Source organism: Girardinichthys multiradiatus, chromosome 3, assembly GCF_021462225.1.
Source record: "Girardinichthys multiradiatus isolate DD_20200921_A chromosome 3, DD_fGirMul_XY1, whole genome shotgun sequence".
NCBI classification, from domain to species: domain Eukaryota; kingdom Metazoa; phylum Chordata; class Actinopteri; order Cyprinodontiformes; family Goodeidae; genus Girardinichthys; species Girardinichthys multiradiatus.
Window position 1 is genome coordinate 27,674,248 of NC_061796.1, and position 26,165 is coordinate 27,700,412.

The window sequence follows — 26,165 nt, forward strand, 5'->3', positions numbered from 1 at the left end:
TACTTTGGAAAAACTTTTTAATTATAAGAGTCAACACCACTGTGTAAAAACTATGACAGGGTAGAGGTGAACAATAAAGGAAAAAATATATTCCTAAATTAGCAGATTTGTGTAACTTTATACTACAGTTCTTTTAGAGTCATATTGGACACTCTTATGACAGGGCCCAGTTGTTGGAGCACTGTGAAAAAGTCAATGTGTTTGAGGTAGGTGGTACTTGGTAGCAGATCCTAACAGTGAACCATTGGAGGTGTGGACAGGGAGCCAGACTGGATGGAGGAGGACGGACAGCAAGACATTCAGGCAAGAGAGACTTGTTTGAGCTGTAAAAAGGCAAAATGTTTTTTTGGCTGTAAATCTTCTAATTTGACCATTTCCTTTTTTATTTTTAACTGACAATGTAATTTACACGACATATGAACCTGAAAAGAGAGGAAAGTGAAAAAGTGGAACTACATTTATGAAATGTTCAGAAATATAAAGATAAGAATAAAGTCATACAATATAAGATTTATATGAAGCCATATATATGTGAGGGGATTAGAGAACTATAAGGATAGTTAATTCAATTCAGTTTATTTATATAGCGCCAATTCACAACACATGTTGTCTCAAGGCACTTCACAACAGTCAGGTACATACATTCCAATTAATCCTAATCATTGAACAGTGCAGTCAGATTCAGTTATTCATTCGAATTGGATAAAAAGTTTTTCTATCTAAGGAAACCCAGCAGATTGCATCCAGTCAGTGACTTGTAGCATTCACTCCTCCTGGATGAGCATGTAGAGACAGTGGACATTAATGAATATATTAATCGTGTAGTTAATAGGTTAATATAGATAACAGTTGGTACTTACTGGTCTTCTGTAATGTGTGGATAGAGAATGCATCTAGATAAAAAAAAAAACATCAAATTTGTTCAAATTAGAGGAGATGGCCTTACTATGCTATACTTTGTTTTTACTGATTTAAGTGATCACAAATTACCTCAAATGTCCACTAAGACTTCTATAAAAGAAGTTGTGTCGTTTGTGTTACTCTTGTTTTACTGAAAAGAGAATCACATGAGAGCATAACAGGTTTATTGCAAGACACACAGAAAAATTTGGGCTGCATGCAGTTGGGAGCACTGTTGCCTTGCAACGAGAAGGTCCTGGGTTCGACTCCCAGCACAGGGAGAACCCATACATGCACGAGGAGAACATGCAAACTACCATGGAGTACCCTGGCTTCTTCTCACAATCCAAAAATATGACTGTTAGGTTAATGTATTAATGGGTGTGTGTCTCTGTGTTGCCCTGCGATGGACTGGTGACCTGTCCAGGGTCTACCCTGCATCTCGCCCATAGACTGCTGGAGAAAAGCACCAGCTCCCCCACAAAAGTGAATGTGGGTGTAGTATATGAATGGATGGAAAGAATACAAGAATCAAATTGAAATATAGAAGGAAAAACCCACATCACAAGAAAATATGTCCCTCCTTTCCTCTTCCTCTACTTTATTATAACTTATATGCTCTTCTAACTGTATATAGACCCCTTCATGGCCCCTTTTAGATAGATGTTGTTTCTAGTTTATTTTATTGGTATTAGTGATCAGTATTTATCTGTTCAGGTTTAATCAGTCTGTCATTTTTTTATAGCTGACGGGCATAGTTGATACTTCTAGTTGAATCTAACCCTACAGGCTTTGGTCTCTGCAAACCTTTCTATTAGTGCATCCATGTCCATGGTTTCCCTGAACTCATGTTCAATGAAATGTGAGCAGGGGAAGACGGTCTGTCCTGTAACATGGTGGATCTCAGGTATGTTTGGAGTAAGTTAAACACTGAGAAGCTTCTTCCACAGAGAGGGAGCAGTCTTAGAGCTATACTTAGATACAAGTCAAGCACATTCTGCTGATACAAATAATATAACATCTCAAATGGTGCTGAGATTTGTGAGGGGAACGATGCCTTTAATACTTGTACAGTAGAAAAAATAAAAATAGTTCTACTGTTTGTCTCAGCTGCTTTCACTTTGCTGTCAATATGGGTCCCTTTACACAGAATCTATGTAGAAAATAATTCCTAAAACTCTTAAATCTGTCTATGTGGACTGTACAGCCATCAATCACACCTCATCATGTGAGTCCTCTTCCTTGTCCTGTTGTTCCTCGTCACTCACCTTTTCTTCCTTTATCCAGTTCGGTTCCCTGTCCACACTTGCAATGGGCCAATGCCCTTTGGTATTTTCTTCAGTCGACACCGTTGTAGGAACATTGAAAAAATATGTGTTTTTTCACGCTTTTTTCGTTTTTCCGCTCTGCCTTGATAAACCTGCTTCGTCTTTCTCTCGTCTGATCCTTCCCGCCTTTCGTTGAAGCTAAGTTTCCTGGATTTTTTATGTGCCGAAAACAGAACAGCAGAAGTCGATCATGTATTTTGTCACGTTTTTTTGTTGTTGTTTTGATTTTTAATTATAATCATTTTATTTTAAAGATGCATTATTAATGCACAGGTTTTATTAGGGGGTCGGGCAACCAGCAGGGGCCCTTACTTGTAGGGGGCCCCACGTGGTTGCTGACCTTTGTTTTTATGGTAAATCCACACCTGTCCTTACAGTCAGCTGTATCATAACTGCAATAATCAGAAGCCAAATGTCTGAATGGTTGTAATCTTTGACAATGTTGTATTTGCAAACCTATTATACTGTCCACAAATCAAAATGTGCTTATTAACAGCAAACAGTAAAGCTGTACATAAACATATCTAAAGATTGCTTTATTAAGTGCAGCATTATAGCATAGCAGATAAGCAAACATACTTCCTTGCTTTTAGCTACTGCTTTGTTATCCTTGTTTGACATATGCATACTGTTCACTGAGGCGTGTCATAAAAAGTAAACAGCTCACTAACATAACGAATCACTATCATAAAGAACAGCGACATTGATGTAAACAACTTTATTTCTTTTATTAATATCCATTTCAACTGCCTTCTCCTCTGCTGGCTGTGTTCAGGATCTCACTGTGTAAGAAGAACTGCTATTCTAACACTACATTTTAGATAATAAATTACATGCTGTATGATTTGTTGCTGTCCAATAGCATAATGATGTTTATTTACAAAGGCTACTAAAATGAGAGTGTTTTTACATTATTCATAGTGTGTAAAAGTACATGAAAAGTGTCTTAAAACACAAGAAGTAACTTCATCAGTTGATTTGTAAAGTGTTTTGTCTGAATGTCTGTCAGTACTGTTTTTCTTGTATTAGTGATCTTATTTATTTTGATTTGAAAATCCAGAAACCATTAAAATAATTATTTGGGAACCGTAAATTTTGATTGTAAATATGTCAAATCTTGAAGGTGAATGCTGTGTTTTATTCAGTGGATTAATTTCATGTTTGAAATGGTTCAATGTGAAAACAGCCTCAGTCCTGAGAAAGTTATCACGCCTACATCGATAGATAGTTCACATTTGAACTAAGACCTGATAAGTCTTTCTAAAGTCTTAAAGGGGAGTATTTAATCTATTTTCTAATTGGTTAAAGAACATATAGCTCCCATATTTCTCCAAGTCCTACTCTGCCTGTCCAGTCCTTTTTTGGGAGGCCGGGTACACCATAAACAGGTCACCCTTTAACAGCAAGGCAACCCAGTCCAGGACCCATTTCACTGATTATGTCAGGGAGTGAGTGTGGCCACATTTTCTGTCAAAACATATGAGATGAAAATACACTGTAGTCCCTAAAAATGATTTACAACTGTATTAACAGAAGCTCTTGAGATGTTTGTGCTTCATAAGCATAGATAAATAACTGAACGTCCTTAATTTCCAACCAACCAGTCAAATTTGCCAATTTCTGCCTTCTGTATTGGTTGGAAAGTCTGAAATCACTGTGGTTTTGTTACCAATCAATGACTAAAAATATGTTGATTTTAAGTTGCCTCCTGTTCCCCACCTGGTGGCAGGCTTTTTGATGCTGTCGCTGACGGTGGAAACTGTTGAGAGGTTCTGAGGGGGTTCTGGGTCAGGCAGCTGCCATTCGATGAAGACCAAATAAAGTAAGGAGCCTAAAGGGCCTCCGATAAGTGGAGCCAAAAGTGGAACCCAGAACCAGTAATTATAACACCTAAGAAGCAATCACAAAGAAAAATATTAGAAAGCTGTAGGATTATAGGTTCTGTTTGTGAACAAAACACTGTAAATGCTGCTTTGAACAAAAAATATTATGCAGGATCGATAAAATCATGTGAGATCTGTTCTGTTTAAGGGTGACATTCATCTTCCAGATTGACACTGTTTTCTGGCAAATAGAAAATAGTGTCAATCTTTAAATATGTATTTTAAATGTAGAAATCTCTAATTTTCTGTCTTCTCAGTGTGAAACTGTGTTGTGCATGTGCAAATTGAGATAAAGTTCTTACGTAAAGACTTCAGTGCCCCAGCCTGCAGTCAGAGTGAGAAGTCGTGGACCCAGGTCGCGAGCAGGATTTATTGCAGCACCACAGTTAGCTGACATGGACATGGAGATCCCGAGGACAATCGTTGCAACTATGGGAGGAATTAGATCAGAAGGAGCAGGGGTGTTCCTCCTTTCATCCAAACTTAGGATGCATAACATCAACATGCCAGTCCCCACAACCTGACGACAGGAAGATGTATACATTCACCACAGGTTGGTGGAAAATTGACAAAGCAATAATTTAAACTTTTATAAATTCATACTTGATCAAGGAAACTCCTGCCTAACGTGAGGTACCCAGATGGATATGTGGCAAATATAGATGCTGTTTCATTTGGGCCATAAACGGTCAACACACCTCCACTAAACTCCATTATAGCATCTGCAACAGAAAAAGATTTTAACATTGAAAAAAAATACAGTCTGGATTGCATATGTTTGCTAACGTGAGCTTCGTCAGTGTTTTGCAGAGTTTTTAAATGCAAGCATCATATTAATTAAATATTTTTACGAACTGAGAGCAAACAAACCATTGGTGAAATTTTATATTTTTCTTATATATTGTGTCTTAAAGTACTTAATAAAGTTGCTTGTAAAATGTAATTTTTTTTAACTGTACCAGTTGTACTGTTCTTTAACTGCAGCCAGGGACCATAAAAAATATTGTAATTGCTGCAAATGACCCCCATTCTTTAATTGATCTGTTGTAGACCATCAAAATCATTATTGAAGAAGATGGAGGTTTGCACAACTATAGGGCTGCATGTCAGATCAATGGAATCTCAGAAAGAAACAGATGGTTAACTGGGCCATGGCCAGGTCAGGGTGTTGGTTCTGAACTTGTTTACAATGGACACAATTTCCTTGGTAGTGGCACATACAACAGATCAGATACAGAAAGAACGGGGTCAGGGTCTCTGGGATCTTTCTTTGAAGATTACTGAGTTTAAATGTGTCTCGTTGGACATCAGAGTAGTCAGGGGGTTGTCTAAAAAAATTGTTTGATTAGGATTGAGTCATTGACATTCTTCTGTCCTGGGCTGGTCCTTTTAGCAAGTTCATGACGAGGGCAATGCAGGTGAGCATTCAAAACTAGAGGGCATTATGCAAAGTCTGTGAAAAAACTAAATACACTACAAAAACCCTAAATGCAAACAAAATACATTAAAGAGTAATATTTAGCATGGTGTTTACTGATTTTTTTTACCATCTTTCAAAACGCCCTGACTTCGATGGACTACTTTTTATGGCTATTTCAACAGACTAACAGAATCAGCTTTATTTGCCAGGTTTGTGCACACAAACCCTTTAACTTCAGTTCCACTTTGTTCACGATGAAGATATGTTATATATAAATATATAAGAAGAAAAATATTTTTTTATTCTTTGGTAAATATGTATGTACTGTATACAGTGCTTTTACAAAAGAGAAAAAAAAAACCATGGTCCAATATGCTTGGAAAACCTGAGGGAAGAAATTGTCTCTGTGGCTGCTAGTATTGCAAATAGCGCTCTGTAGAGCCAACCTGAAGGTAAAAATCTAAACAGCTTGTATCCAGGATGTGTGGGGTCTGAAGAGATTGCACATTTCCTGACCCCAGACTAGTAAACGTCCTGGATGGACAGAAGGTCAGCCCTAATGATTCTCTCTGCAGACTTTACTGCAGTTTGGATTTGTCTTGTTTTGTGGACGATTAAAACCACACACTGATGGACGAACACAGGACAGACTGAATAAAGACAGTGTAGAAGATGACCAGCAGCCTCTGTGGAAGGTTGTACTTCTTGAGTTGCCTCAGGAAGTACAGTCTTTGCTGGGTTTTCTTATGAACAGGGTCTATGTGTGAGGACCATCTCAGGTCCCAAGAAAGGGTGGTTCCTAGGAACCAGAAGTGGTCCACAGACAGTGTAGATAATTGCTGTATTTATCTATTATTTAAGAAAATAAAGTAAATTTATTTATTGTTAGTTACTGATTTTGTTATTTTTGTGAAATTTTATTCTGTTTTAGATTTGGTTTGTTTGCTTTCATGCTGCTTCTAAGTTGAACCAGTTCTGTATGAATACATTCCGGCGATGATAGAAAGACCAACCATAGTAAACTACGTAGACCAGTGCTGATGCCACATATGCCCCGAGCACCTGGGAGAGGCAGTAGGGTACCAGCCTTCCCCATCTCACCTTCCTCATAATACAGAAACTTAGAGTCACTGCTGGGTTCAGATGGGCACCTGCGGAGAAATGTAGATCAAGGAATACAGGAAGTGAAAGGGAAAAAGATGTAAAGCCGATGGTTACCCAGATTATCTTCAAGAGATAAATATGTCAGTCAAAGGTCTCTTTTTAAGGTGGAATAAAGGCATAAATGTGATAATGCTGCTTATCTGCTGTTGGATTTAATTTTCCACAGTCCACACTGGTCGGGAGAGTAATATTTTAATAAGTTCACACGTCATACAATTTAAATAGTGAGTGCACATGTGAGTTCGTAATATGTTTTTTACCTGAGATCCCCTTGGTCAGGTACATGGCTGACATCACCCCCACGGAGAAGGACATGTTGACCGATAGAAACTGGCCTTTGGTTTCTCGGCTGGTTTTTACCTGCGCTGCTGCAGAGCAACCAAAGAGCTGTATGATACACAGAGAGAGGAGCTGTTATTTCGTTTATTCACTCGCCTTCAAGCTGGACAAGGAGCCATAATTGTCTTTTTTCACCATACACAGTGAGAAGGGTGGAGAGGGAAGGCAAACTTGGAAACCTCTTTTCTGTTCCACCATCACAAACATAAAGATGTCGAGTTTGCTGAATGCTACAGTGACTTTATCTTGAACTGTGGGCTTTGCTCAAATTAGACTAATATTGACCTTTATGGCAACAACAACTGCAGCTGGGTCTGGTGTGAAACACCACTGTGCACATTGTCGAGTATGGGTGTTTCTCCTAAAGGCCCTGGGACCTTGTAAGGGTGCATGACATCATGATCTCTTTTAAAATACCAGGACATTTTAATAAAGATCTAGTGGCCTGACAACTGAAGATGCATCATCTTTTGGTTGTTCAGCATGACGGTTCAACAGCTTGTCTCCAGACCTAAATCCTACAGAAAACCTGTGAGCTAAAGAGAGAAGAGCAGACCCAGGACTATGGACAATTTAGAGATTGTGCAAATCAGAATGGTCAAAGATCAATCTGTCTCAAAGCCAGCCAAAGGCTTAAGACAACTAAGCCATCAAGAGCCTCCCATATATGCTTACATTGTATTACAGAACACAGATCTAACATTTTTATGTGTGTTTATTGAGAATGGAAATACTATTAAATCTGACTTACGGTTTTATCATAGATACAGTCATTGTTTGAGTGTTAACACAGTTACTATCTGATGGTACAAGTTTAATCTTTGCTACAGGTTTAATCTTCTTTGGGTTTGAACTTGGTTTGTTTACCAATACATCTCACCAAAAAATAATGAATTATCTGTGGTTGCTTTTAAGCTCTCCCACTTAAAACTTGGCCCCCTTCCAGATTCCACCAAATCTGTATTGAAACACTTAATGGGGAAGGGCCCCAAATCACATTCTACATAAGGTCCCATTAACCTTGGGCCTGGCCTGATCTGTCTGTCCAACCTTGTGAAATCTTAAAGGAGAAGAAGAAGCCCAATTGGCAAAGGTGAGTCAAAAACTAATCAACAAACAGGGGTGCAAAAACGTTTGACACAGAGGATTTGTCAGGATGTGACATTTTGGACTTTGTGTTTTGTTTTGTTTACTGTTAACTAGAGGTTTCTTGTTTATGGTTTTGTATTTGTGTTTTCTGTTTTTCCTACAGTTCTAGTTTCCTTCTGCCTCCCAGTGTGTTCTCCTCTCACCCTTTGTTCCCTTGGCGTTGCTTTCCTGTTCTTAGAATGGTTTCATTATTATTATTGTTATTATTAGTTCTCCGGTCCCCCTTAGCCTTGTTCCTTTATCTTTGTTCTCTAGTTCCTCCTTTATAGGTTAGCTTTAGTTATTGTTTACTTTTATTCTAGTCCTCATTTCCTCTGCTTCATCCTCAGTTTGGTTCAGTCAGTGTTTGTTTAGGTTTGTTTACGTTTTAGTCAGGGTTCCCTTTTGGTTCCTATTTTGTTAAGTGTTTAGGCCTTAGGTTGTTGTGTTCCCTCAAATTTCTCAGTTTCCTTTAGTTCATGTTTATTCTTGATTCTTATGTTTTATTTATCTTTGTTTATAGATTTGTTTTAGGTCTGCTCATTGTCTTGTTAATTACTTGTACAGGTCCTTCTCAAAATATTAGCATATTGTGATAAAGTTAATTATTTTCCATAATGTCATGATGAAAATTTAACATTCATATATTTTAGATTCATTGCACACTAATTGACATATTTCAGGTCTTTTATTGTCTTAATACGGATGATTTTGGCATACAGCTCATGAAAACCCAAAATTCCTATCTCACAAAATTAGCATATTTCATCCGACCAATAAAAGAAAAGTGTTTTTAATACAAAAAACGTCAACCTTCAAATAATCATACTTGGTCGGGAATCCTTTTGCAGAAATGACTGCTTCAATGCGGCGTGGCATGGAGGCAATCAGCCTGTGGCACTGCTGAGGTCTTATGGAGGCCCAGGATGCTTCGATAGCGGCCTTTAGCTCATCCAGAGTGTTGGGTCTTGAGTCTCTCAACGTTCTCTTCACAATATCCCACAGATTCTCTATGGGGTTCAGGTCAGGAGAGTTGGCAGGCCAATTGAGCACAGTGATACCATGGTCAGTAAACCATTTACCAGTGGTTTTGGCACTGTGAGCAGGTGCCAGGTCGTGCTGAAAAATGAAATCTTCATCTCCATAAAGCTTTTCAGCAGATGGAAGCATGAAGTGCTCCAAAATCTCCTGATAGCTAGCTGCATTGACCCTGCCCTTGATAAAACACAGTGGACCAACACCAGCAGCTGACACGGCACCCCAGACCATCACTGACTGTGGGTACTTGACACTGGACTTCTGGCATTTTGGCATTTCCTTCTCCCCAGTCTTCCTCCAGACTCTGGCACCTTGATTTCCGAATGACATGCAGAATTTGCTTTCATCCGAAAAAAGTACTTTGGACCACTGAGCAACAGTCCAGTGCTGCTTCTCTGTAGCCCAGGTCAGGCGCTTCTGCCGCTGTTTCTGGTTCAAAAGGCGCTTGACCTGGGGAATGCGGCACCTGTAGCCCATTTCCTGCACACGCCTGTGCACGGTGGCTCTGGATGTTTCTACTCCAGACTCAGTCCACTGCTTCCGCAGGTCCCCCAAGGTCTGGAATCGGCCCTTCTCCACAATCTTCCTCAGGGTCCGGTCACCTCTTCTCGTTGTGCAGCGTTTTCTGCCACACTTTTTCCTTCCCACAGACTTCCCACTGAGGTGCCTTGATACAGCACTCTGTGAACAGTCTATTCGTTCAGCAATGTCTTTCTGTGTCTTACCCTCTTGTTTGAGGGTGTCAATAGTGGCCTTCTGGACAGCAGTCAGGTCGGCAGTCTTACCCATGATTGGGGTTTTGAGTGATGAACCAGGCTGGGAGTTTTAAAGGCCTCAGGAATCTTTTGCAGGTGTTTAGAGTTAACTCGTTGATTCAGATGATTAGGTTCATAGCTCGTTTAGAGACCCTTTTAATGATATGCTAATTGTGTGAGATAGGAATTTTGGGTTTTCATGAGCTGTATGCCAAAATCATCCGTATTAAGACAATAAAAGACCTGAAATATTTCAGTTAGTGTGTAATTAATCTAAAATATATGAATGTTAAATTTTCATCATTACATTATGGAAAATAATTAACTTTATCACAATATGCTAATATTTTGAGAAGGACCTGTATTAGGTTCACCTGTTCCCTCTGCCTTCCTGCCTCCTTGCCTCACCTGTCCTTAGTTTCTTTGTTTACCTGCCTTTGTTCTCTCTTTGCATATTAGTGGGTTTGTTTCATTATGTTTTGTGGGTTCCTTGCGTTAGAACTCCTCTACAGACTTTTGCTTCTTCCTCTCTGCCTGCTCAGATGCTTTTCTCCTGAGCTCCATGGTGGCTTGCATTCTTTTACTCCTAACTTTTTATCTCTTATCCAAAATTCCGGAAATATTGGACTAAAATAACTTCTTACCAGCGACTCCCAAGGATTATTATTATTATTATTTTTTTTTTTAAAGGACTTTGATGTTTTTATAATCGAACTCGAAAGCAAGACAAGTTGACGCCAGCTAATCAGCACAAAATGTCTCCCTTCACCACAGAGGACTTCGGCAAACTTTTACAGAAATTGGCTGTTTTGGAGATGAAAATCCACCGACTAGAAGTGAATGTGGAGGTGAATATGGGGTACAACGATGATTCAACTCTGCCTGTGATCCCAAACAGTGACAGCCAGTTCAACAACTCAGCCGGCAATCAGAACACTGAGAATAAACGTACCGGCAGACCCACCTGGCATGTTTTAGGGGCATGCCCAAAAAAATCAAGGTGGACGACTCACTGGAAGATCTCAGCAATTAAACAAATCAGGATGGCCAGAATTACAGAGAAATGTCCCCGTTTCCCCTGGGAAAAGGAGACTTCGACAGCGAGCTGCTGTCACAACAACTGATAGGAGTGAGACGGCTGAAAATAATGGAATTCCCCTCCAAAACAGATTTGCCGCACTACAGAATGAAAAACAGGAAAATGATCCATCTTCTGAGAACAATAAAAGGTTTGAGAACAACCTTCATTCTAAACAGTTTTCTCCTAAATTGCCAGAGAAAAGCGCCCCACAAGACCAAGAACACTAATAGTGGGCAACACAGCTGTGGATGGGATTAAAAACGTCTGCAACAAGAAAAACACAGAAGTCATGATTGGTACCAGTAACGTGGTGTCTGATATCTCAGAAAATATTCTTGCAATCACAGAAAAGCGCGCGTCTCTAGAAAACCTTATTATACACTGTGGAGCCATGGATGACGTGGCTAAAAAAAATCAGAAGGACTGAAGGATGATTTCACTCATCTTCTGAATATTGTTGGAGGTCTCAATATCAAGGTGTTTCTCAGCGGACCCTTTGCACTGATTTTCTGTGGAGATGAGGTTTTTTCCAGACTTCTGATGATTAATAAGTGGTTGAAAAAAACATGCGCCACCACACCTGTGAACTTCATCGACAACTTTAATATTTTTTGGGAAAAAAGACAACTCTTCAAGCAAGATGGTTTCTGTTTGAACAAGCCAGGAGCCAAACGTCTCACATCTAATCTCTTCTATTTAGTAAATAATCCACCAGCAGCTTCGACCTTCAGCAGAGAACATGGAGTATCAACAACACTGATAACGCTGCCTCCAACAGCTCCAGCAGAAACAATCAGCCACTTGGCTGAGAAAGAGAGGTCATCACAAAAGGTCTCCCCGTCGAAATCCACAGGAGAAGTGGACCCCCACATTATACCCCCATCCCCCCAAACCCAGACCCAGACCGACACTCCCGGTAAACCCCCCTCACCCCAGACTCCGACCCAGACCGCACAGAACTCTCCCATCTCCCCACCGAGCCCGCTTTTTGCTTTACTGGATTCTGATAACATGAAAGGAGCTCTTAAAATTGGGACCCAAATGGCTCTGACATCTTTTCCATTCAACACCCCCTGTGGCCGAGGCCCTGCTACTAAACCAACATCTTCCATATGCCACAGAGCTCCACCACCTCCTAATCTATCTCCTCCTAATCAGGACCTTCAAATCACTTCTCTGTGATACAGTCTGGGCCACAGTGGTAACTCTATCAGAAATGAGCATGTCCAGGAAAAACTGGGGCCCCTAATAGGAGATAGTTGTAAAATCTCTGTGCTTATACGTGACAGAAAGAACAAAGCCAAAAGGATAAGAGACAGTAATAAATAATCAACAAAAGCCATAAACTGTCAGGTACAACCAGACACAGAGTTAATATCAGCAACTAAGTCATATAAACTGGCTTTATTGAACATTAGATCTCTGTCAGGAAAATAATTTTTAATCAATGACTTCATTTCTGACCACGATCTTGATGTTCTGTTTTTAACAGAAACATGGTTTCATGAATTTAATGAAGCTCCCATTCTGATAGAGGCGACGCCTCCGAACTACAATTTTCTTTGTGAGATCAGACAGCAAAGAAAAGGTGGAGGGGTGGCCACTTTGTTTAAAGATTTATCAGAGTGTAAAAACGTATTTCTGGGCAAATTTGACTCTTTTGAATATTTGGCTCTCCAGGTAAAGAGCCCTGTCCGAACCATGTTCTTGAATATTTACAGGCCTCCTAAGTCCAAAACAAACTTTATCAGTGATTTTAATGAGCTTTTATCTGTGATTTGTGTTGATTATGACTGTTTAATAATTGTGAGAGACTTCAACAATCACATGGACAATCCTGAAGACAGAATGCAATAGATCTATGTGACACTCTTAGAAATTATGGTTTGACTCAACATGTTAAACAGCAAATGCACAAACAGGGACATATTTTGGACTTGGTCATCACTAAGGGTCTAAACATTTCCAAGGTGTCTGTTACTGATGTTGCCCTATCTGACCACTTTTCTGTTATTTTTGAAAGCATCATCTGCAATGACTCAGTTTGCCAAAGAGACATGTTAAGAAAACGCATCTTTAAGGACAGTGCTGCTGAAACCTTTAACCAAATTTACTCTTCTACCTCCACTTTGCCCTGTAACACTATAGATGAGCTGGTAGATAACTTTCATTCTAAAATCTCGGACATCATTGATTCAATTGCTCCAATTAAAGTGAAAGTCGTTTCTGGGAAGACAATGTCTGCACGGAGAAGTGCTCCACCAATCAGAAGTGAAAAAAAGGAGTGTCGAAAAGCTGAACGCAGATGGCGAAAGACTGGACTCCAGGTTCACTATATTATCTATAAAGAGAGACTATACAGATATAACCTACAACGGAAAAATGCAAGGGAATCCTTCTTTTCTGAGATCATCAGCAAAAACATTAACAATGCTCATGCATTATTTGCCACGATCGACAGGTTAACAAACCCTCCTGTAACTATAGCATCTGAACTCCACTGTACCAGGGCCTGCAATGAATTTGCTAAATTCTTTACTGAAAAAACCCAAAAGATCAGAGGAGCAGTCAGCACATCCACATCAGCTCCAGTACCAATGTTGTCTCCAACTAGAAACAATTTTGACAAAATTTCCCAATTTCACCAAATAAACTACAAAAACTTTGAAGAAATAGTAAACCAACTAAGCTCTTCCCGCTTCTGTCTCAATCTTTTACCCACAGCCTTCCTTAAGAAAGCTTTGCCTGTAATAACATCTGATTTAACTCAAATAATAAACACATCCCTTTTGTCAGGTGTTTTCCCCCAGGCACTAAAAACAACAATTATCAAACCTCTATTGAAAAAGAGCAATTTGGACAAGCTGCTACTACAGAACTACAGGCCTATATCAAACCTCCCCTTCATCAGTAAGACTATCGAAAAAGCTGTGTTTCAGCAGTTAAACAACTTCCTAACAACCACCTGCCGCTTCAATGTCTTCCAGTCAGGCTTCCTGCTCACCACAGAACAGAGACTGCTCTTGTCAAGGTGTTCAATGACATCCGTATAAATGCAGACTGTGGAAGAACCACAGTGCTGGTATTATTGGACCTTAGTGCAGCATTCGACACTGTTGATCACTCCATTTTATTAGAGCGCCTGGAAAACTGGGTCAGCCTTTATGCTACAGCACTCAGTTGGTTTAAATCCTACTTGAAGGACAGGGAAATGTTTGTGTCAGTAGGTAACTTTACATCAGAGACCACAAAAATCACATGTGGCGTTCCCCAAGGGTCCATCTAAGGACCCCTCCTATTCAATATCTACATGCTCCCCCTAACTCAGATTTGAATAAACAACAATATAAGTTATCATAACTATGCAGACGACATACAGCTATACGTTACGATGTCACCAGGTGACCATGAACCCATTCAAGCGCTGGGTAAATGCTTACAAGAAATCAATGCATGGATGGGCCTACATTTTCTTCAGCTGAATCAAAACAAAACTGAAGTAATAATCTTTGGACCAAAGGAAGAGCGTTTAAAAGTTAGCACACAGCTTCAGTTAATACAGCTAGAAACCACCAGTCAGGCTCGAAACCTCGGTGTAGTGATGGACTCAGACCTGAACCTTCAGAGGCACATAAAGGTAGTAACTAGGTCGGCCTTCTATCACCTAAAGAACATCTCCAGAATTAAAGGACTAATGTCTCTGCAAGACCTTGAAAAACTAATTCATGCGTTCATCTTTAGTAGAATTGATTACTGCAACGGTGTCTTCACAGGTCTGCCTAAAAGTGGATCAGACAGCTACAGTTGATCCAGAACGCTGCTGCCCGCATCCTCACTAGAACCAAGAAAGTGGAGCACATCACCCCGGTTCTAAAGTCCTTACACTGGCTCCCTGTAGCTCAGAGAATAGACTTTAAAATACTTCTGTTCAGTCTATAAATCACTGAATGGCTTAGCACCAAAATACATTACACTTGTTGTCAGTGTATCAACCACCAAGATCTCTAGGGTCTTCTGGCTCAAATCTACTCTGCATACCCAGAACCAGAACCAAACCTGGAGAAGCAGCTTTTAGTTCTTATGCTCCACTAATCTGGAATAAACTCCCAGAAAACTGTAAAAGCGCCGAAACCCTAAGTTGCTTTAAATCAAGATTAAAAACTTATTTGTTTAGAGTGGCCTTTGACTGTGCCATCTAGGCATGATTAGTTGCGTTTTCAGTCCAATTTTCCTTTCATTTTCTTGTCCATCATTCTATTCTATTCTCTTTATTTTATTTTACTTTTTTAAATTACCTCTGTTGTTTGATTTTATCATTTGATTTGTTTTTCTGTGTCTGTATATTGTATTGTAATTGTATCTACAGCGCTTTGAGTGTCTCGTTGCTGAACAGCGCTATATAAATAAATTTACCTTACCTTACCCTCGTCCATGCCAAGTGTTTCCATGTTCCTGCAGAGTCGGGTTTGGTTAGCATTTGGATCTCGACCCTGGTCAGTACCTGTGTGTTTTTGTTACGTCTGTGAACTTGAATAAAGCTCTGGATTTCAAAATGCTGCTACCAAGCTCTTGTCTGCGCTTTGGTCCAACCCAAAACCACTCCGTGACAGTAGGAACCCACCACAAGGACCAAGCAGACAGAGCTACAGAGCTAAAAGGATGGATTATGCAGCAGGAGCAGATGCTACGGGCTATGTATGGGGAGGAGGTGGAACTTTCTCACTCACCCTTATTGTTGGAGGAGATGGAGGAATGCTTCAGTGAGACCGACTGGCCTGCCTTGGATTTCGGGACGAGTCGGAACCGTTCCTCCCCAGCGCACACCTCCTCCAAGCCACGTTGCCCTCGCTGCAAGCGCTCCACCCCAGCAGGGGCAGCTCCGGCCGAGCTTGTCATGCCCACAGCAACTTCGCCTCAGCTCTCGGCTGCAGCAGCTCCGGCCGAGCTTGTCACGCCCACAGCAGCTTCGCCTCAGCTCAAGCTCACAGCGGCCTCAGCTGAGCCATCCTCACCTCCACCAGCCGCAGCAGAGTTTCCGGATGGGTTTTACTCCTGCCCGGGACGACGTTGTCGTCAGAGAGCAACCGCCACTGGGAAGGTTCGGGTGGACGCCTCCTATGCCTCCACAGAGGGTCCACCCACCACGGCTTCCTTGCGGCTGTTTTCTCTGGCGTGGGTCCAGTCCGGACCGGAGACGCCACAGTCGGAGCTCATGAGGCTGCAGGTGATGAACTTTGCTGAGTACCTGAGGGTCTTCCCCGAGGAGTTGGACTTTGTGCACCTCATTTTGGAGGCGGAGTTCCTCGAGAGGGGTTGGCTCGACGCTCCACTGCCACTCTCCTCCGGAGGACTGTTTGCTCCCCTCCTCGAGGTCGCCGCCGGGGCTTCAGGGTCTTCAGAGCCACAGCAGGCCGCTTCAGGGTCTTCAGAGCCACATCAGGCCGCTTCAGGGTCTTCAGAGCCACAGCAGGCTGCTTCAGGGCCACAGCAGGCCGCTTCAGGGTCTTCAGAGCCACAGCAGGCCGCTTCAGGGTCTTCAGAGCCACAGCGGGCAGCTTCAGGGTCTTCAGAGCCACAGCAGGCCGCTTTAGGGTCTTCTGAACCTTGCCATGTTCCGGAGGAGCCCGAGGGCGGGCTGCCTCCACTTCCTCGTCATGTTCCGGAGGAACCCGAGGGCGGGCTGCCTCCACAACCAGGTCCTGAGCACCTTCTAGCTTTCCTATGGGGGTTGCTCATGGAACTCAAGCCTGACACCTGAGCCAGTCACTGACACCGAGCCAGACACACCTCAGCTTCACACACACACCATGACACACCACAACCTCACACACACACCATGACACACCTCAGCCTCACACACACACCATGACACACCTCAGCCTCCAGGATTCCTCCGAGGCCATCTCCCTGACCCAGTTCTAGGAGGGTCATCCACCCCGCTTAGCCAACCTCCAGATCTCCTGCCTGGGTCCAAACCGGACGCCAGGCCCAAGCTTCTGCGGGTCCCACCTGGGTCCAAGTCTCCGCCACGATTCTGGCCACACCACAGACCACAAAGGACCTCGCTTCGTGGGTTCCTCTGGCCTCGTCGCCGGCCCCCTAGACGCCTGCATCTCTGTCGCCGCCGGCCCCCTAGACGCCTGCATCTCTGTCACCACCGGTCTCCTAGTCGCCTGCATCTCTGTCGCCGCCGGCTTCCTAGACGCCTGCTGACCTGCCTCTGGCTCGTTAGCAGCCAGATTACTGGACATTTGTTTTTTATGTGCCACTGGCTTTCTGGATCTAGGTTTGTTTTGAACTTTGGACTCCAGTTTCGCACTCATTGGCTTTATTTTGTTTTTGGACTCTCGCCCTCTGTCTGAGGCCCCCTCTGCCCACCCTGGTTGGGTTGTTTTTTGTTTTGGACTTTGTGTGCCGCTTTTGGTCATCTGAAATCCGACCTTAAGGGGGAGGTACTGTCAGGATGTGACATTTTGGACTTTGTGTTTTGTTTTGTTTACTGTTAACTAGAGGTTTCTTGTTTATGGTTTTGTATTCATGTTTTCTGTTTTTCCTACAGTTCTAGTTTTCTTCTGCCTCCCAGTGTGTTCTCCACTCACCCTTTGTTCCCTTGGCGTTGCTTTCCTGTTGTTGGACCACTTGTTTGCTGAATGTTGGACCATTTGCACGTTTCTGGACGCCACTATGGCCTTCCATAGGTTCCACGTGGAGTCTTTATTTATTCTCCTTCGTTGGCCAACGAAAAATTCATGAAAGAGGTTTCTGGAATAAGAAGGCCAGAAATTTCACTTTGCCGATCGAAGACGTGACTTTAACACGTAACCAAAACCACGGAGTTTCAAGGAGATGCAACTTTCCCTCCTTGCTTGGTTCTAGTCGACTGCTGATGGTCAGATCATATTTTTCCTTTTCACCAAGGAGGCCAAAGGACGAAGATTGACCGCTCTTCCCGAAGTTAACTGTGGACGCACGTTAACTTCCAACTTTCCCCCTCCTTCTCTCTCCCTCTGCTGAGAGGAGACATCAGCAAGTAAAACCCATCCTTTGTTTTTATTTCTCTCTTAGAAATAGTCTGGGCAAGGTAGAGGAGGTTTTAGTGCAATTAGATTCGCCATTTAATCTAATGTGTTCTGAATTATATGTGCATGCAACCTTTTATTGAAACTTTGATGTGCTGTGTTGGATGTCTGGAAGCCGCTGTGCTACCCATCTTTGTGTGTGCTTTGCGGGGTTATTTAACACCTGAGAGCAAGTGCAGGTGCGCTGTGGAACTGGACTATTATAATAACCTCATGGGGAAATTCACCATTTTCTTTGTCTTCAACTTTACTGCTTACAAGCTTGCCGCCAAAAGTTTTATAACTCTTTGTGTGCTCACCCCCCCCCCCAGAGTTGGGGGGATGTTTTATGACTGAGTATAACCGAGTTACAGTTTGGGCGCTCCCAACCTCTGCTCACCACCACATCCCTTTGTCATATTATCATTTTTGCCATAACTGCTGGTTTGATCCCATACACACCCACTGCTGTTTTGCTTTATTTTGTTTAGTTAGATATTTTACCCCTTTTTGTGTAGAACTTTGCATGTTTGAGTAGGTGAAGATCAATGAATCGGAAGAGCCAGTGTATCAGGCTGATCGATTTAATAAATGTTCATATAGATAAAGAGAAGTCGTGGGTGTTTATTTTGTGCAAGAGTGATTCGTCAGTCAAAATAAGGTTAAACTTCCACACCTTTCGGCAGAAACGGTCAATTAAACAGTGACATCTCTGGTAATAGTTATTAATTATTACTGAGTATTTAACGGTTGTAGTTATCAAAGGCGTTGAGCCACAATTACAACACCAGAAGACATCTCTGGTCTCGATTCATAAAGGAGGATTTTTGGTTAAGAAATTAAATTTGTCAAATTATGATTGTTAATTATAATTATTGATAAATATTAATTAAAAATCATAATTCCAACCCAGGCGTCCCTGGGTGGGCCTTAAAAAGACAGACATCACATCATTGTTGCACAGAATAAACAATTGTGATATCCGTTGAATATAGACGTTTTAGTGGGAGATTTTTGAGAACGTCTGTGAATTAGGGGATATTTTGACTAGAGTTTGCTCAGTTCTGCTGCAGAGGATAAAATAATCTTTCAGAGGTGTTTGTTGGGGATGCAAGGTGAAAGTTGGTTTAGCTTGTGAAAAATTTAAAGTTAATTTCCAGCCGACCGCCCTGCTGCATCAGCTGCAGAAAACCAGCGCTGATAAGCAGCAGCCCTGCCTACAGTGTCCGCTGGGTGTAATTACAGTGTGACCAACCCTCTCCCAGTCAGGTAGAGAGGAACACCTACATCTGGTGGCCATTTAATAAAATTGCAGTTGCAGCTGGATTTTCCAAACCGCAGACCTACACTCAGTACATCTGGTGGTCACTGGTAAGAATTGCATTTCCTACTTTGAATTTTAATCACTCAATTCATTGACACAGGCAGATAATTCCATCACCTATGATCAAAAGGGCATAACTTAAGTTGAAAGTTGAAGTCACAGATCATTCAATACCACTTTTGTATAAAATGTAAGCGTTTTTGCTGGGTTTTATTGTGTGAAGCATGTTTTGATCTGACTCATAAAACTAACTTAGTTGTCTAACTAGAAGGTAAGTGATCCATATTAGAGAGCACTAACATTTATTTGAAGCTAAGAACAGCATTGAATGTTTTAGTTTCGTTTCCCATTTTTAAAATTTTATTTTGAATTTGGTTTTGGGTTATTTCAAAATTCTTTCTCGTCTTCCCTCTTTCTCTTTTTGTGTGTGTGTTTGCTTGATTACTCCCACTAAAGCATAGACTTGGGTAAGCCACAGTTTGAACGGTCAAACCTGTGTGCCCATTTTAAGCAAACCCATACACCTGGAAGATACATATATGAATCAGACAGCTAGCTGAACAGCTTAGCCTGTTTGTGTTGCTGCTAATTAATTTAGCAATCATTGGTCACTGAACAACTTAGTCTGCTTGCGTTGCTGCTAATTTCTTTAGTGGTGGTTCATAGCTAAACAGTTTTGTGTGTTTGCATTGTGCATTTTGGGCCAAAGATGGAGGGAACATCCCAGACTGCAGCTGGAGATGCGTGTAGGTTAGAGGATCCCATAGGAATGCAGGCACAAGAGGCGATTGGGTCATTGATTCTGTTATCCCCAGAGGAGCGTAAAGGTCTCAATGATTATGGCATTGAGCAATGTGAAGTCAGGATTTAGGAGTTGCTCCAAGTTATTAAAAACCCACCAAAAGACAGATGGGTCTCAGATGTGTTAGGACAGCTCACTCTGCTGTATCAGCGAAGGTTAATGTTGGAGGTTGACCAGTGTGTTAAACTGCAGTTCGAGCTGAATGATACTTTGCAGACGGTAGATGTCCTTAGAGGTGAACTAACAGAAGTCGGAAATAGGTTGGAGACAATTGAGGGTAGCCAGGCCACTCCCCCATCCCTGGAGGAATGGGGGGGCGAACAGAAACCTACCTCACAGGTTGAAACCTTTGAAGGTGAGCCACACCTGCGATACCCTGAGAGAACCTGCAGGTCAGATCTGGAGGATGTAGAAGCTGCTCTCCAGAGATTACCTTCCCAGGCACATGGGGTTCCCCATACATCCACCGAGGCCAGAACAGGTGTAAATAGTCAGAATAGATTCAGTGGCGCGGTGCCCCACACCACAGTAATCAGCAGCCATGAACGATACCTGGCTGGGGATCCAGCAGGAGTAAATAGTTCAAGGCTTAGAGGCGAGCAGCCTTCAAACTTGACTCACAATACGGTCCTCTACGATCCCTCACCTCCGCCAAGGCGACAGGAGAGCCGCCCCTGGGATTCAGGTGGTTCCTGCCACCCTCAACCGCTGCCCAGGACCCGAGTCCGGGAAGCACAGGGCCCACCGTTGTACCGTGAGCAGCCTCCACTGCCTCCTCCGAGGATGAGGGGTGATGCACTGACACACCCTGAGTGCAGCCGAAGTGAACTCTCTGATGATGACTCAGATGGGCCGGCACCAATCTCTGAGAGTGGATTGCGTACCCGCCAGCTTGAGTCTCTGGCCAAAGACATAGAGCGTTTCGACCTTAATAATGCAGAATCGAACATTGATGATTATCTTAGGGAAGTTGAATGCTGTCTTCTAGATTTGTACTGTCCATCAGCACGGGAAAAATTGAAGCTCATCTGGAAAAGAACATCCATGTTTTCATGGAGAGCCTGATCCCTGCAGTCCGAGACCGTTATTCAACCCTTTGCGAAGCTTTAAAGGAAGAATATTCTGTGTACACGGACCGGGCCTCCACCACACTTGGTGCTTTCACTAGCAAAAGACAAGCGAAGCAACCTGGGAGTATTACCGGTGCTTGAGAGCTGTTTACTTCCAAGGACGCAATGCTCCCGGCATTGAGGAGGAACATGCTTTAAAATTCCTGTTCCTCCACAACCTTCATGAAAGTGTGCAATACGATGTTACTATGTATTGCAGAACAAAGACCATGAGCATGCAAGAGATCCGCAAATATGCTCAGATGGCGTGGGAAACAAGTGCTCGCCCGACCAAGGGATCAGAGGCCAAGGCTAGGGCTTTACAGGTCCAGACTGAAAGAACCAGCCTTGCGTTAAAAGGTCAGGAAATGCCTTCAGCAGGAACCCACATTAAGGACAGGTTCAGGGAACAACGTAGGTTTGGTCAGCTGGACCGGGGGGGTGGTACTGAATACCAACCACGGTCAAAGTTGCCGGACCACTTCCGATCGAACAGACGATCTGACCATCACATGAAGCCTAAAGGTAAACCTGGTGGTAAAGGATGGAACCGACACGCAGAAGGGATTATGGGGAAAGAGATGGAGGATGCCTTACGTAAGATGGTGACAGAAGCGATGCGTCTGGCCATCATGGCCCCACAACCCTTGAAACAGGAAGCTGACCCTCCAGTTAAACCGGACCCATACTTCCCGTCAGCATGACTAGGCGTAGACCCAGTCTCCACAACCATTAAAGTCTACCTGATTGAATGGGGAGACAAACCTGGGAAACTCCAAGTACCCCTTGGGACCTCTCCAGGAGAAACACCACAAACCATCTTTCCAAGGTTCTCAGGTAAACTGAACCAAAATGGACATGCACGTCATCTATACTGTCTGATCATGATAGGAGGACGTTTCCAACTGAGTTTCTATTTCAAAATAGGATCAGAGATCAACCTGATGTGCTCAATCATGTTTGAGGAGGTGAGTAGAGCCATGCTCTCCTTCAATGAACCATTTCAGGCTGACGCTTGTGATGTAAGCATCACCAGCTGCACCCAAAACCGATCATGCATCGCTAGTTGGGTGGAGCTGGACATCACACTCGAAGACATGACTCTGGTGCACCCCATCTCTATGTGCATATTAAACAAAGAGCTTTTCCTTGGTGGCCAGGACCTGCTGGACAGGCTGGCCCCACTCATTGACTGCCATGAGGACCAACTCTGGGTCCAGGCGGAGTTGCCAAACCCACTGTGTGCAAGCAGCGAACGATCCGTTGTGATCAACCAGGTCACCAGTTTAGAGGAGCGCAAAGAGCCTCTCAGGTCCTCGTCTGTGCCAGACATGGGCACCTCTGGGACACAGCTGCACCCAGGAACCCAGAAAACTCCTCCCAGATGCAGTCATGCATCATTTCCTTGCTCTTTAAAGAACCCATGTGTGAAAACTTACAACCCCAAAGTGTTGGAAGGTGTACACCTGGAAACCATGTTCATACCAGAAGTGCTACTAGCATTCTGGCTGGGAAATTTATCAACCATTAGAGAGCTGTATGACCGCTTGTGCCAAAAAGACCCCCTCGTAACTGAGGCATAACACAGCCACACACTCCTTTTAGCAGACGGGCTCTGCCCTCTCCTTAAGACAGCCAGAGTGTGCACCTCCAGTGTGCAGATTGGCATAAAATAGCTCTCCCATGCTCTCAGCATGGTTACAACAGACCGAAGGGGGGTCACATTCTCCTACGCCCATTACTCTCCTGTAGGGTGCCATAGGAGCTACAGAGCCACACTCCACACCCTCCAACAGATGGCGTACTGGCCTCCAACGTCTCACGACACCCAGGTCTACATCAAAGGATGTTTAACCTGCTGCCAGTTTCAGCCACCCCAGCCAATTAGTCAACCTCCGCTTCAGCGAAAGGGGGGTACATTACCTTGGTTCCACCTCCAGACCAACTGGGTGGAACCAGCTCCAAAATTAGCAGGAGGTAACAAATTCCTCCTAACTGCGACATGCAGCTTCATTAAGTGGGTTGGATGCTTGTAAGAAAAGATTGACACCGTCATCCCAGCTGCTGTTTTTTTGCTGAACCAGATGAAGTTCTACATCGAACTCTCCTCCCCAAGAACTGAGCTTGTCTCCATGTCCGGAAAAGGAGAGACCAGTGCGTAGGACTAGTTAAATAGGTGCATGTTTCATAAACTCACACTAACATGCATTAACCAGTAACAACTTTTTTCAACAGAAACAGTTAAAAATATAAGTACCTTCTAGGACACAGTGTTAAACTGTAAGTTGGTTCGATATTTTTTCATTAACACTCTGCATGCACAGCAGACCTCACAAAAGTGATTAAGAATGATGTAATGGACACACATGCTGCCAGAGATTTCATGCAAAATCTTATTAAAAGAGGTTGGTTCATCTGTAGACAGTCCCACCGAGGCACAGAGTGTTTCCATGTTCCTGCAGAGTCCTGTACCTGTGTGTTTTTGTTACGTCTGTGAACTTGAATAAAGCTCTGGATTTCACAATGCTGCTACCAAGCTCTTGTCTGTGCTTTGGTCCAACCCAAAACCACTCCGTGACAGGATTTTGTAAAAATAAAAAAATTCTTAAGGAGGGATTTCTTCCTAGACTAAATATTTTTTAGATGATATCTAGGTTGGACTTTTTTTATTTAGTTTAATGATAATCTATAAGATCATGCTGGTAAAAAGAGAATTTTATTTTCAGCATTCCAAGAATACTGGAAACTGCGACAGTCAGTAAAATAAGTTCATGAATTTGTTGTGTATGACTGTAATTCTCTCAGATTAAACTAGATGAAAACAACAGAAAGGGAATTTCAAGATTTTAAAATATTAATAAAACTCTTTTGTTACTCACCATCAAAACAAACGTTCCCAGGAACTCAGCCATACATTCTCTCACCAGGGCAGCCCTCACTCTCAGCATATACAGCTTCTGCATGGCTCGTTCTCCACCTTTACACTGTCCTCTCTGCGTCAGCTCAGGAGCTGATGGGATGAGTTTTAGCGAAGACTGGGACAGTCCTGGGGCAAAATTATTGATCCTCTCCACCTGAGCAGCCGAGGATGTGCAGACTATATCTTTCGTTTCTCCAGGTTTGCCTTAATGCCCCTCGGAGTTGGACACACACTAAAGATTATAAATCACTTATTAATGTACTAGCTGTCACAGATAATATGATTTGCTGTTTTATCAGAGGTCGCTCAAATGAACAGAGACCATAAATGTTCCAAATGAACAGAGACCATAAATGTTCGGATAACAGAACAGAGCCAACAGCGGCTGTTAAGCCATATGGTGCATTACAGCCTTTTCTTGATGACACAGATGTAGAAGGACATAGAAAATTAGTTTTTATTTTATTTTATTAGTGTATGTGAGATGCAACTTGTTAGTCCATGTATAAAACACTCCAAGAGGACAAAAAACGACTATATGAATTGCTTTGCTGGCAGTGAGCCCATTACAAAAAGCACATACGATTTATACCACATCTAAATGCCCTCCCAACAAATCCCAACAAATTAAGTGTTTAATGGAGAGTGTGTATATCTTTATTTCCTTCTCAAGAATTTGTCAGGCATGACTATACTGTGCATATAACAAATTATCAAGTGCATTTTAATTTTATATATATATATATATATAAAATAAAAATAAAAAATATATATACATATATATAGGGCTGCACGGTGGCGCAGTTAGTAGCACTGTTGCCTTGCAGCAAGAAGGTCCTGGGTTCGATTCCCGGCCTGGGGTCTTTCTGCATGGAGTTTGCATGTTCTCCCCGTGCATGCGTGGGTTCTCACTGGGTACTCCAGCTTCCTCCCACAGTCCAAAGACATGCCTGTTAGGTTAATTGGTCACTCTAAATTGACCTTAGGTGTATGAATGAGTGTGTGCATGGTTGTTTGTGTGTTGCCCTGTGATGGACTGGCGATCTGTCCAGGGTGTACCCTGCCTCTTGCCCATAGACTGCTGGAGATAGGCACCAGCTCCCCTGCGACCCACTATGGAATAAGCAGTAGAAAATGACTGACTATATATATATATATGTTTCATTCAAAATTAAATAAATACTGCCATTGATAAATTATTAATAAATATTCCATGAAATAAATAAATATCCCTGTGAAATAAAACAAAATAATTTTTAAAAGAATTGTTTATCTTATTTTATTTTATTCATTTCAAGATTTATTTAATTTACTTAAAGATTTATTTATTTATTTCATAATGCAGTTTTATTTTGTGACACTTTTATTCTGTAAATCTACTTTACGTATTTCAGTTAATTTTATTTTTTAACCCTGTTTTTCATTTTAAGCTCTTTTTATTTCATGTTATTATATTCAAATGAGGGGGCGGAGTTTTATCTGTGGGGCGGCGCTGGGACAGCAGGGCCGAGGTCAATTCGTGGCTGTGGCCGGCAGAAGACAGCATGCAGGAGGGAGCCAGTGGATTCTGCAAGGATGTTAGGGATGTTAGAAGGTGCCAGACCGGCCGTAAAAGCATGGCACGGTGGTTGCCGCTGTTTTTGTGGAAGCTGTTTGTGCAATAAGTCTTCGTCATCCTTTCAGCACGTCATACACACACATAGTGCTATTTATTTCCCATCTCAAGTAAATACAGCCAACTTGTGTTATGGGTCTAACGCTGTTTATTAAATAATAACCAATAAAGACATCATCATTTAAAAGTAGCCTATAACAAAAATGACATCCCGTTTGCCGATAATCAGCATTGGTTTCCACAAAAACAGCGCAACCGCCGTGGCAGACTTTTACGGCCGGTCTGGCACCTTCTAACATCC

The 26,165-nt window shown here is 42.4% G+C and overlaps 1 protein-coding gene across 2 annotated transcripts; it reads right to left on the bottom strand.

Moving 5' to 3' along the window:
• On the bottom strand, positions 1–24,462 carry aqp10a (aquaporin 10a). 2 transcript variants are annotated; one of them, XM_047360087.1, is made up of 9 exons: positions 24,209–24,462; positions 6,956–7,082; positions 6,545–6,682; positions 4,715–4,833; positions 4,414–4,631; positions 3,948–4,118; positions 991–1,051; positions 861–893; positions 1–323 (listed from the first exon to the last, which is right to left on the bottom strand). In XM_047360087.1, exons 1-7 carry the CDS (start codon positions 24,290–24,292, stop codon positions 1,012–1,014), a joined length of 897 nt encoding a protein of 298 aa, XP_047216043.1. In that variant the 5' UTR covers positions 24,293–24,462; the 3' UTR covers positions 1–323; positions 861–893; positions 991–1,011. The 2 variants fall into 2 exon arrangements, with proteins under 2 accessions (XP_047216043.1, XP_047216044.1); XM_047360088.1 differs by lacking the exon at positions 1–323 and adding an exon at positions 723–770.
• Between the last annotated feature and the right edge of the window lie 1,703 nt (positions 24,463–26,165).

What these genes read in the sequence shown, in the direction of transcription:
- aqp10a (XM_047360087.1), bottom strand. Translation starts at nt 24,292, where the DNA reads ATGCAGAAGCTGTATATGCTGAGAGTGAGGGCTGCCCTGGTGAGAGAA. An exon ending in CCTGACCAAGGGGATCTCAG is followed by an intron (nt 6,683 to 6,955) that starts GTAAAAAACATA and finishes ATTTCTCCGCAG; the next exon opens with GTGCCCATCTGAACCCAGCA. An exon ending in TGGGGCACTGAAGTCTTTAC is followed by an intron (nt 4,119 to 4,413) that starts GTAAGAACTTTA and finishes ATTGCTTCTTAG; the next exon opens with GTGTTATAATTACTGGTTCT.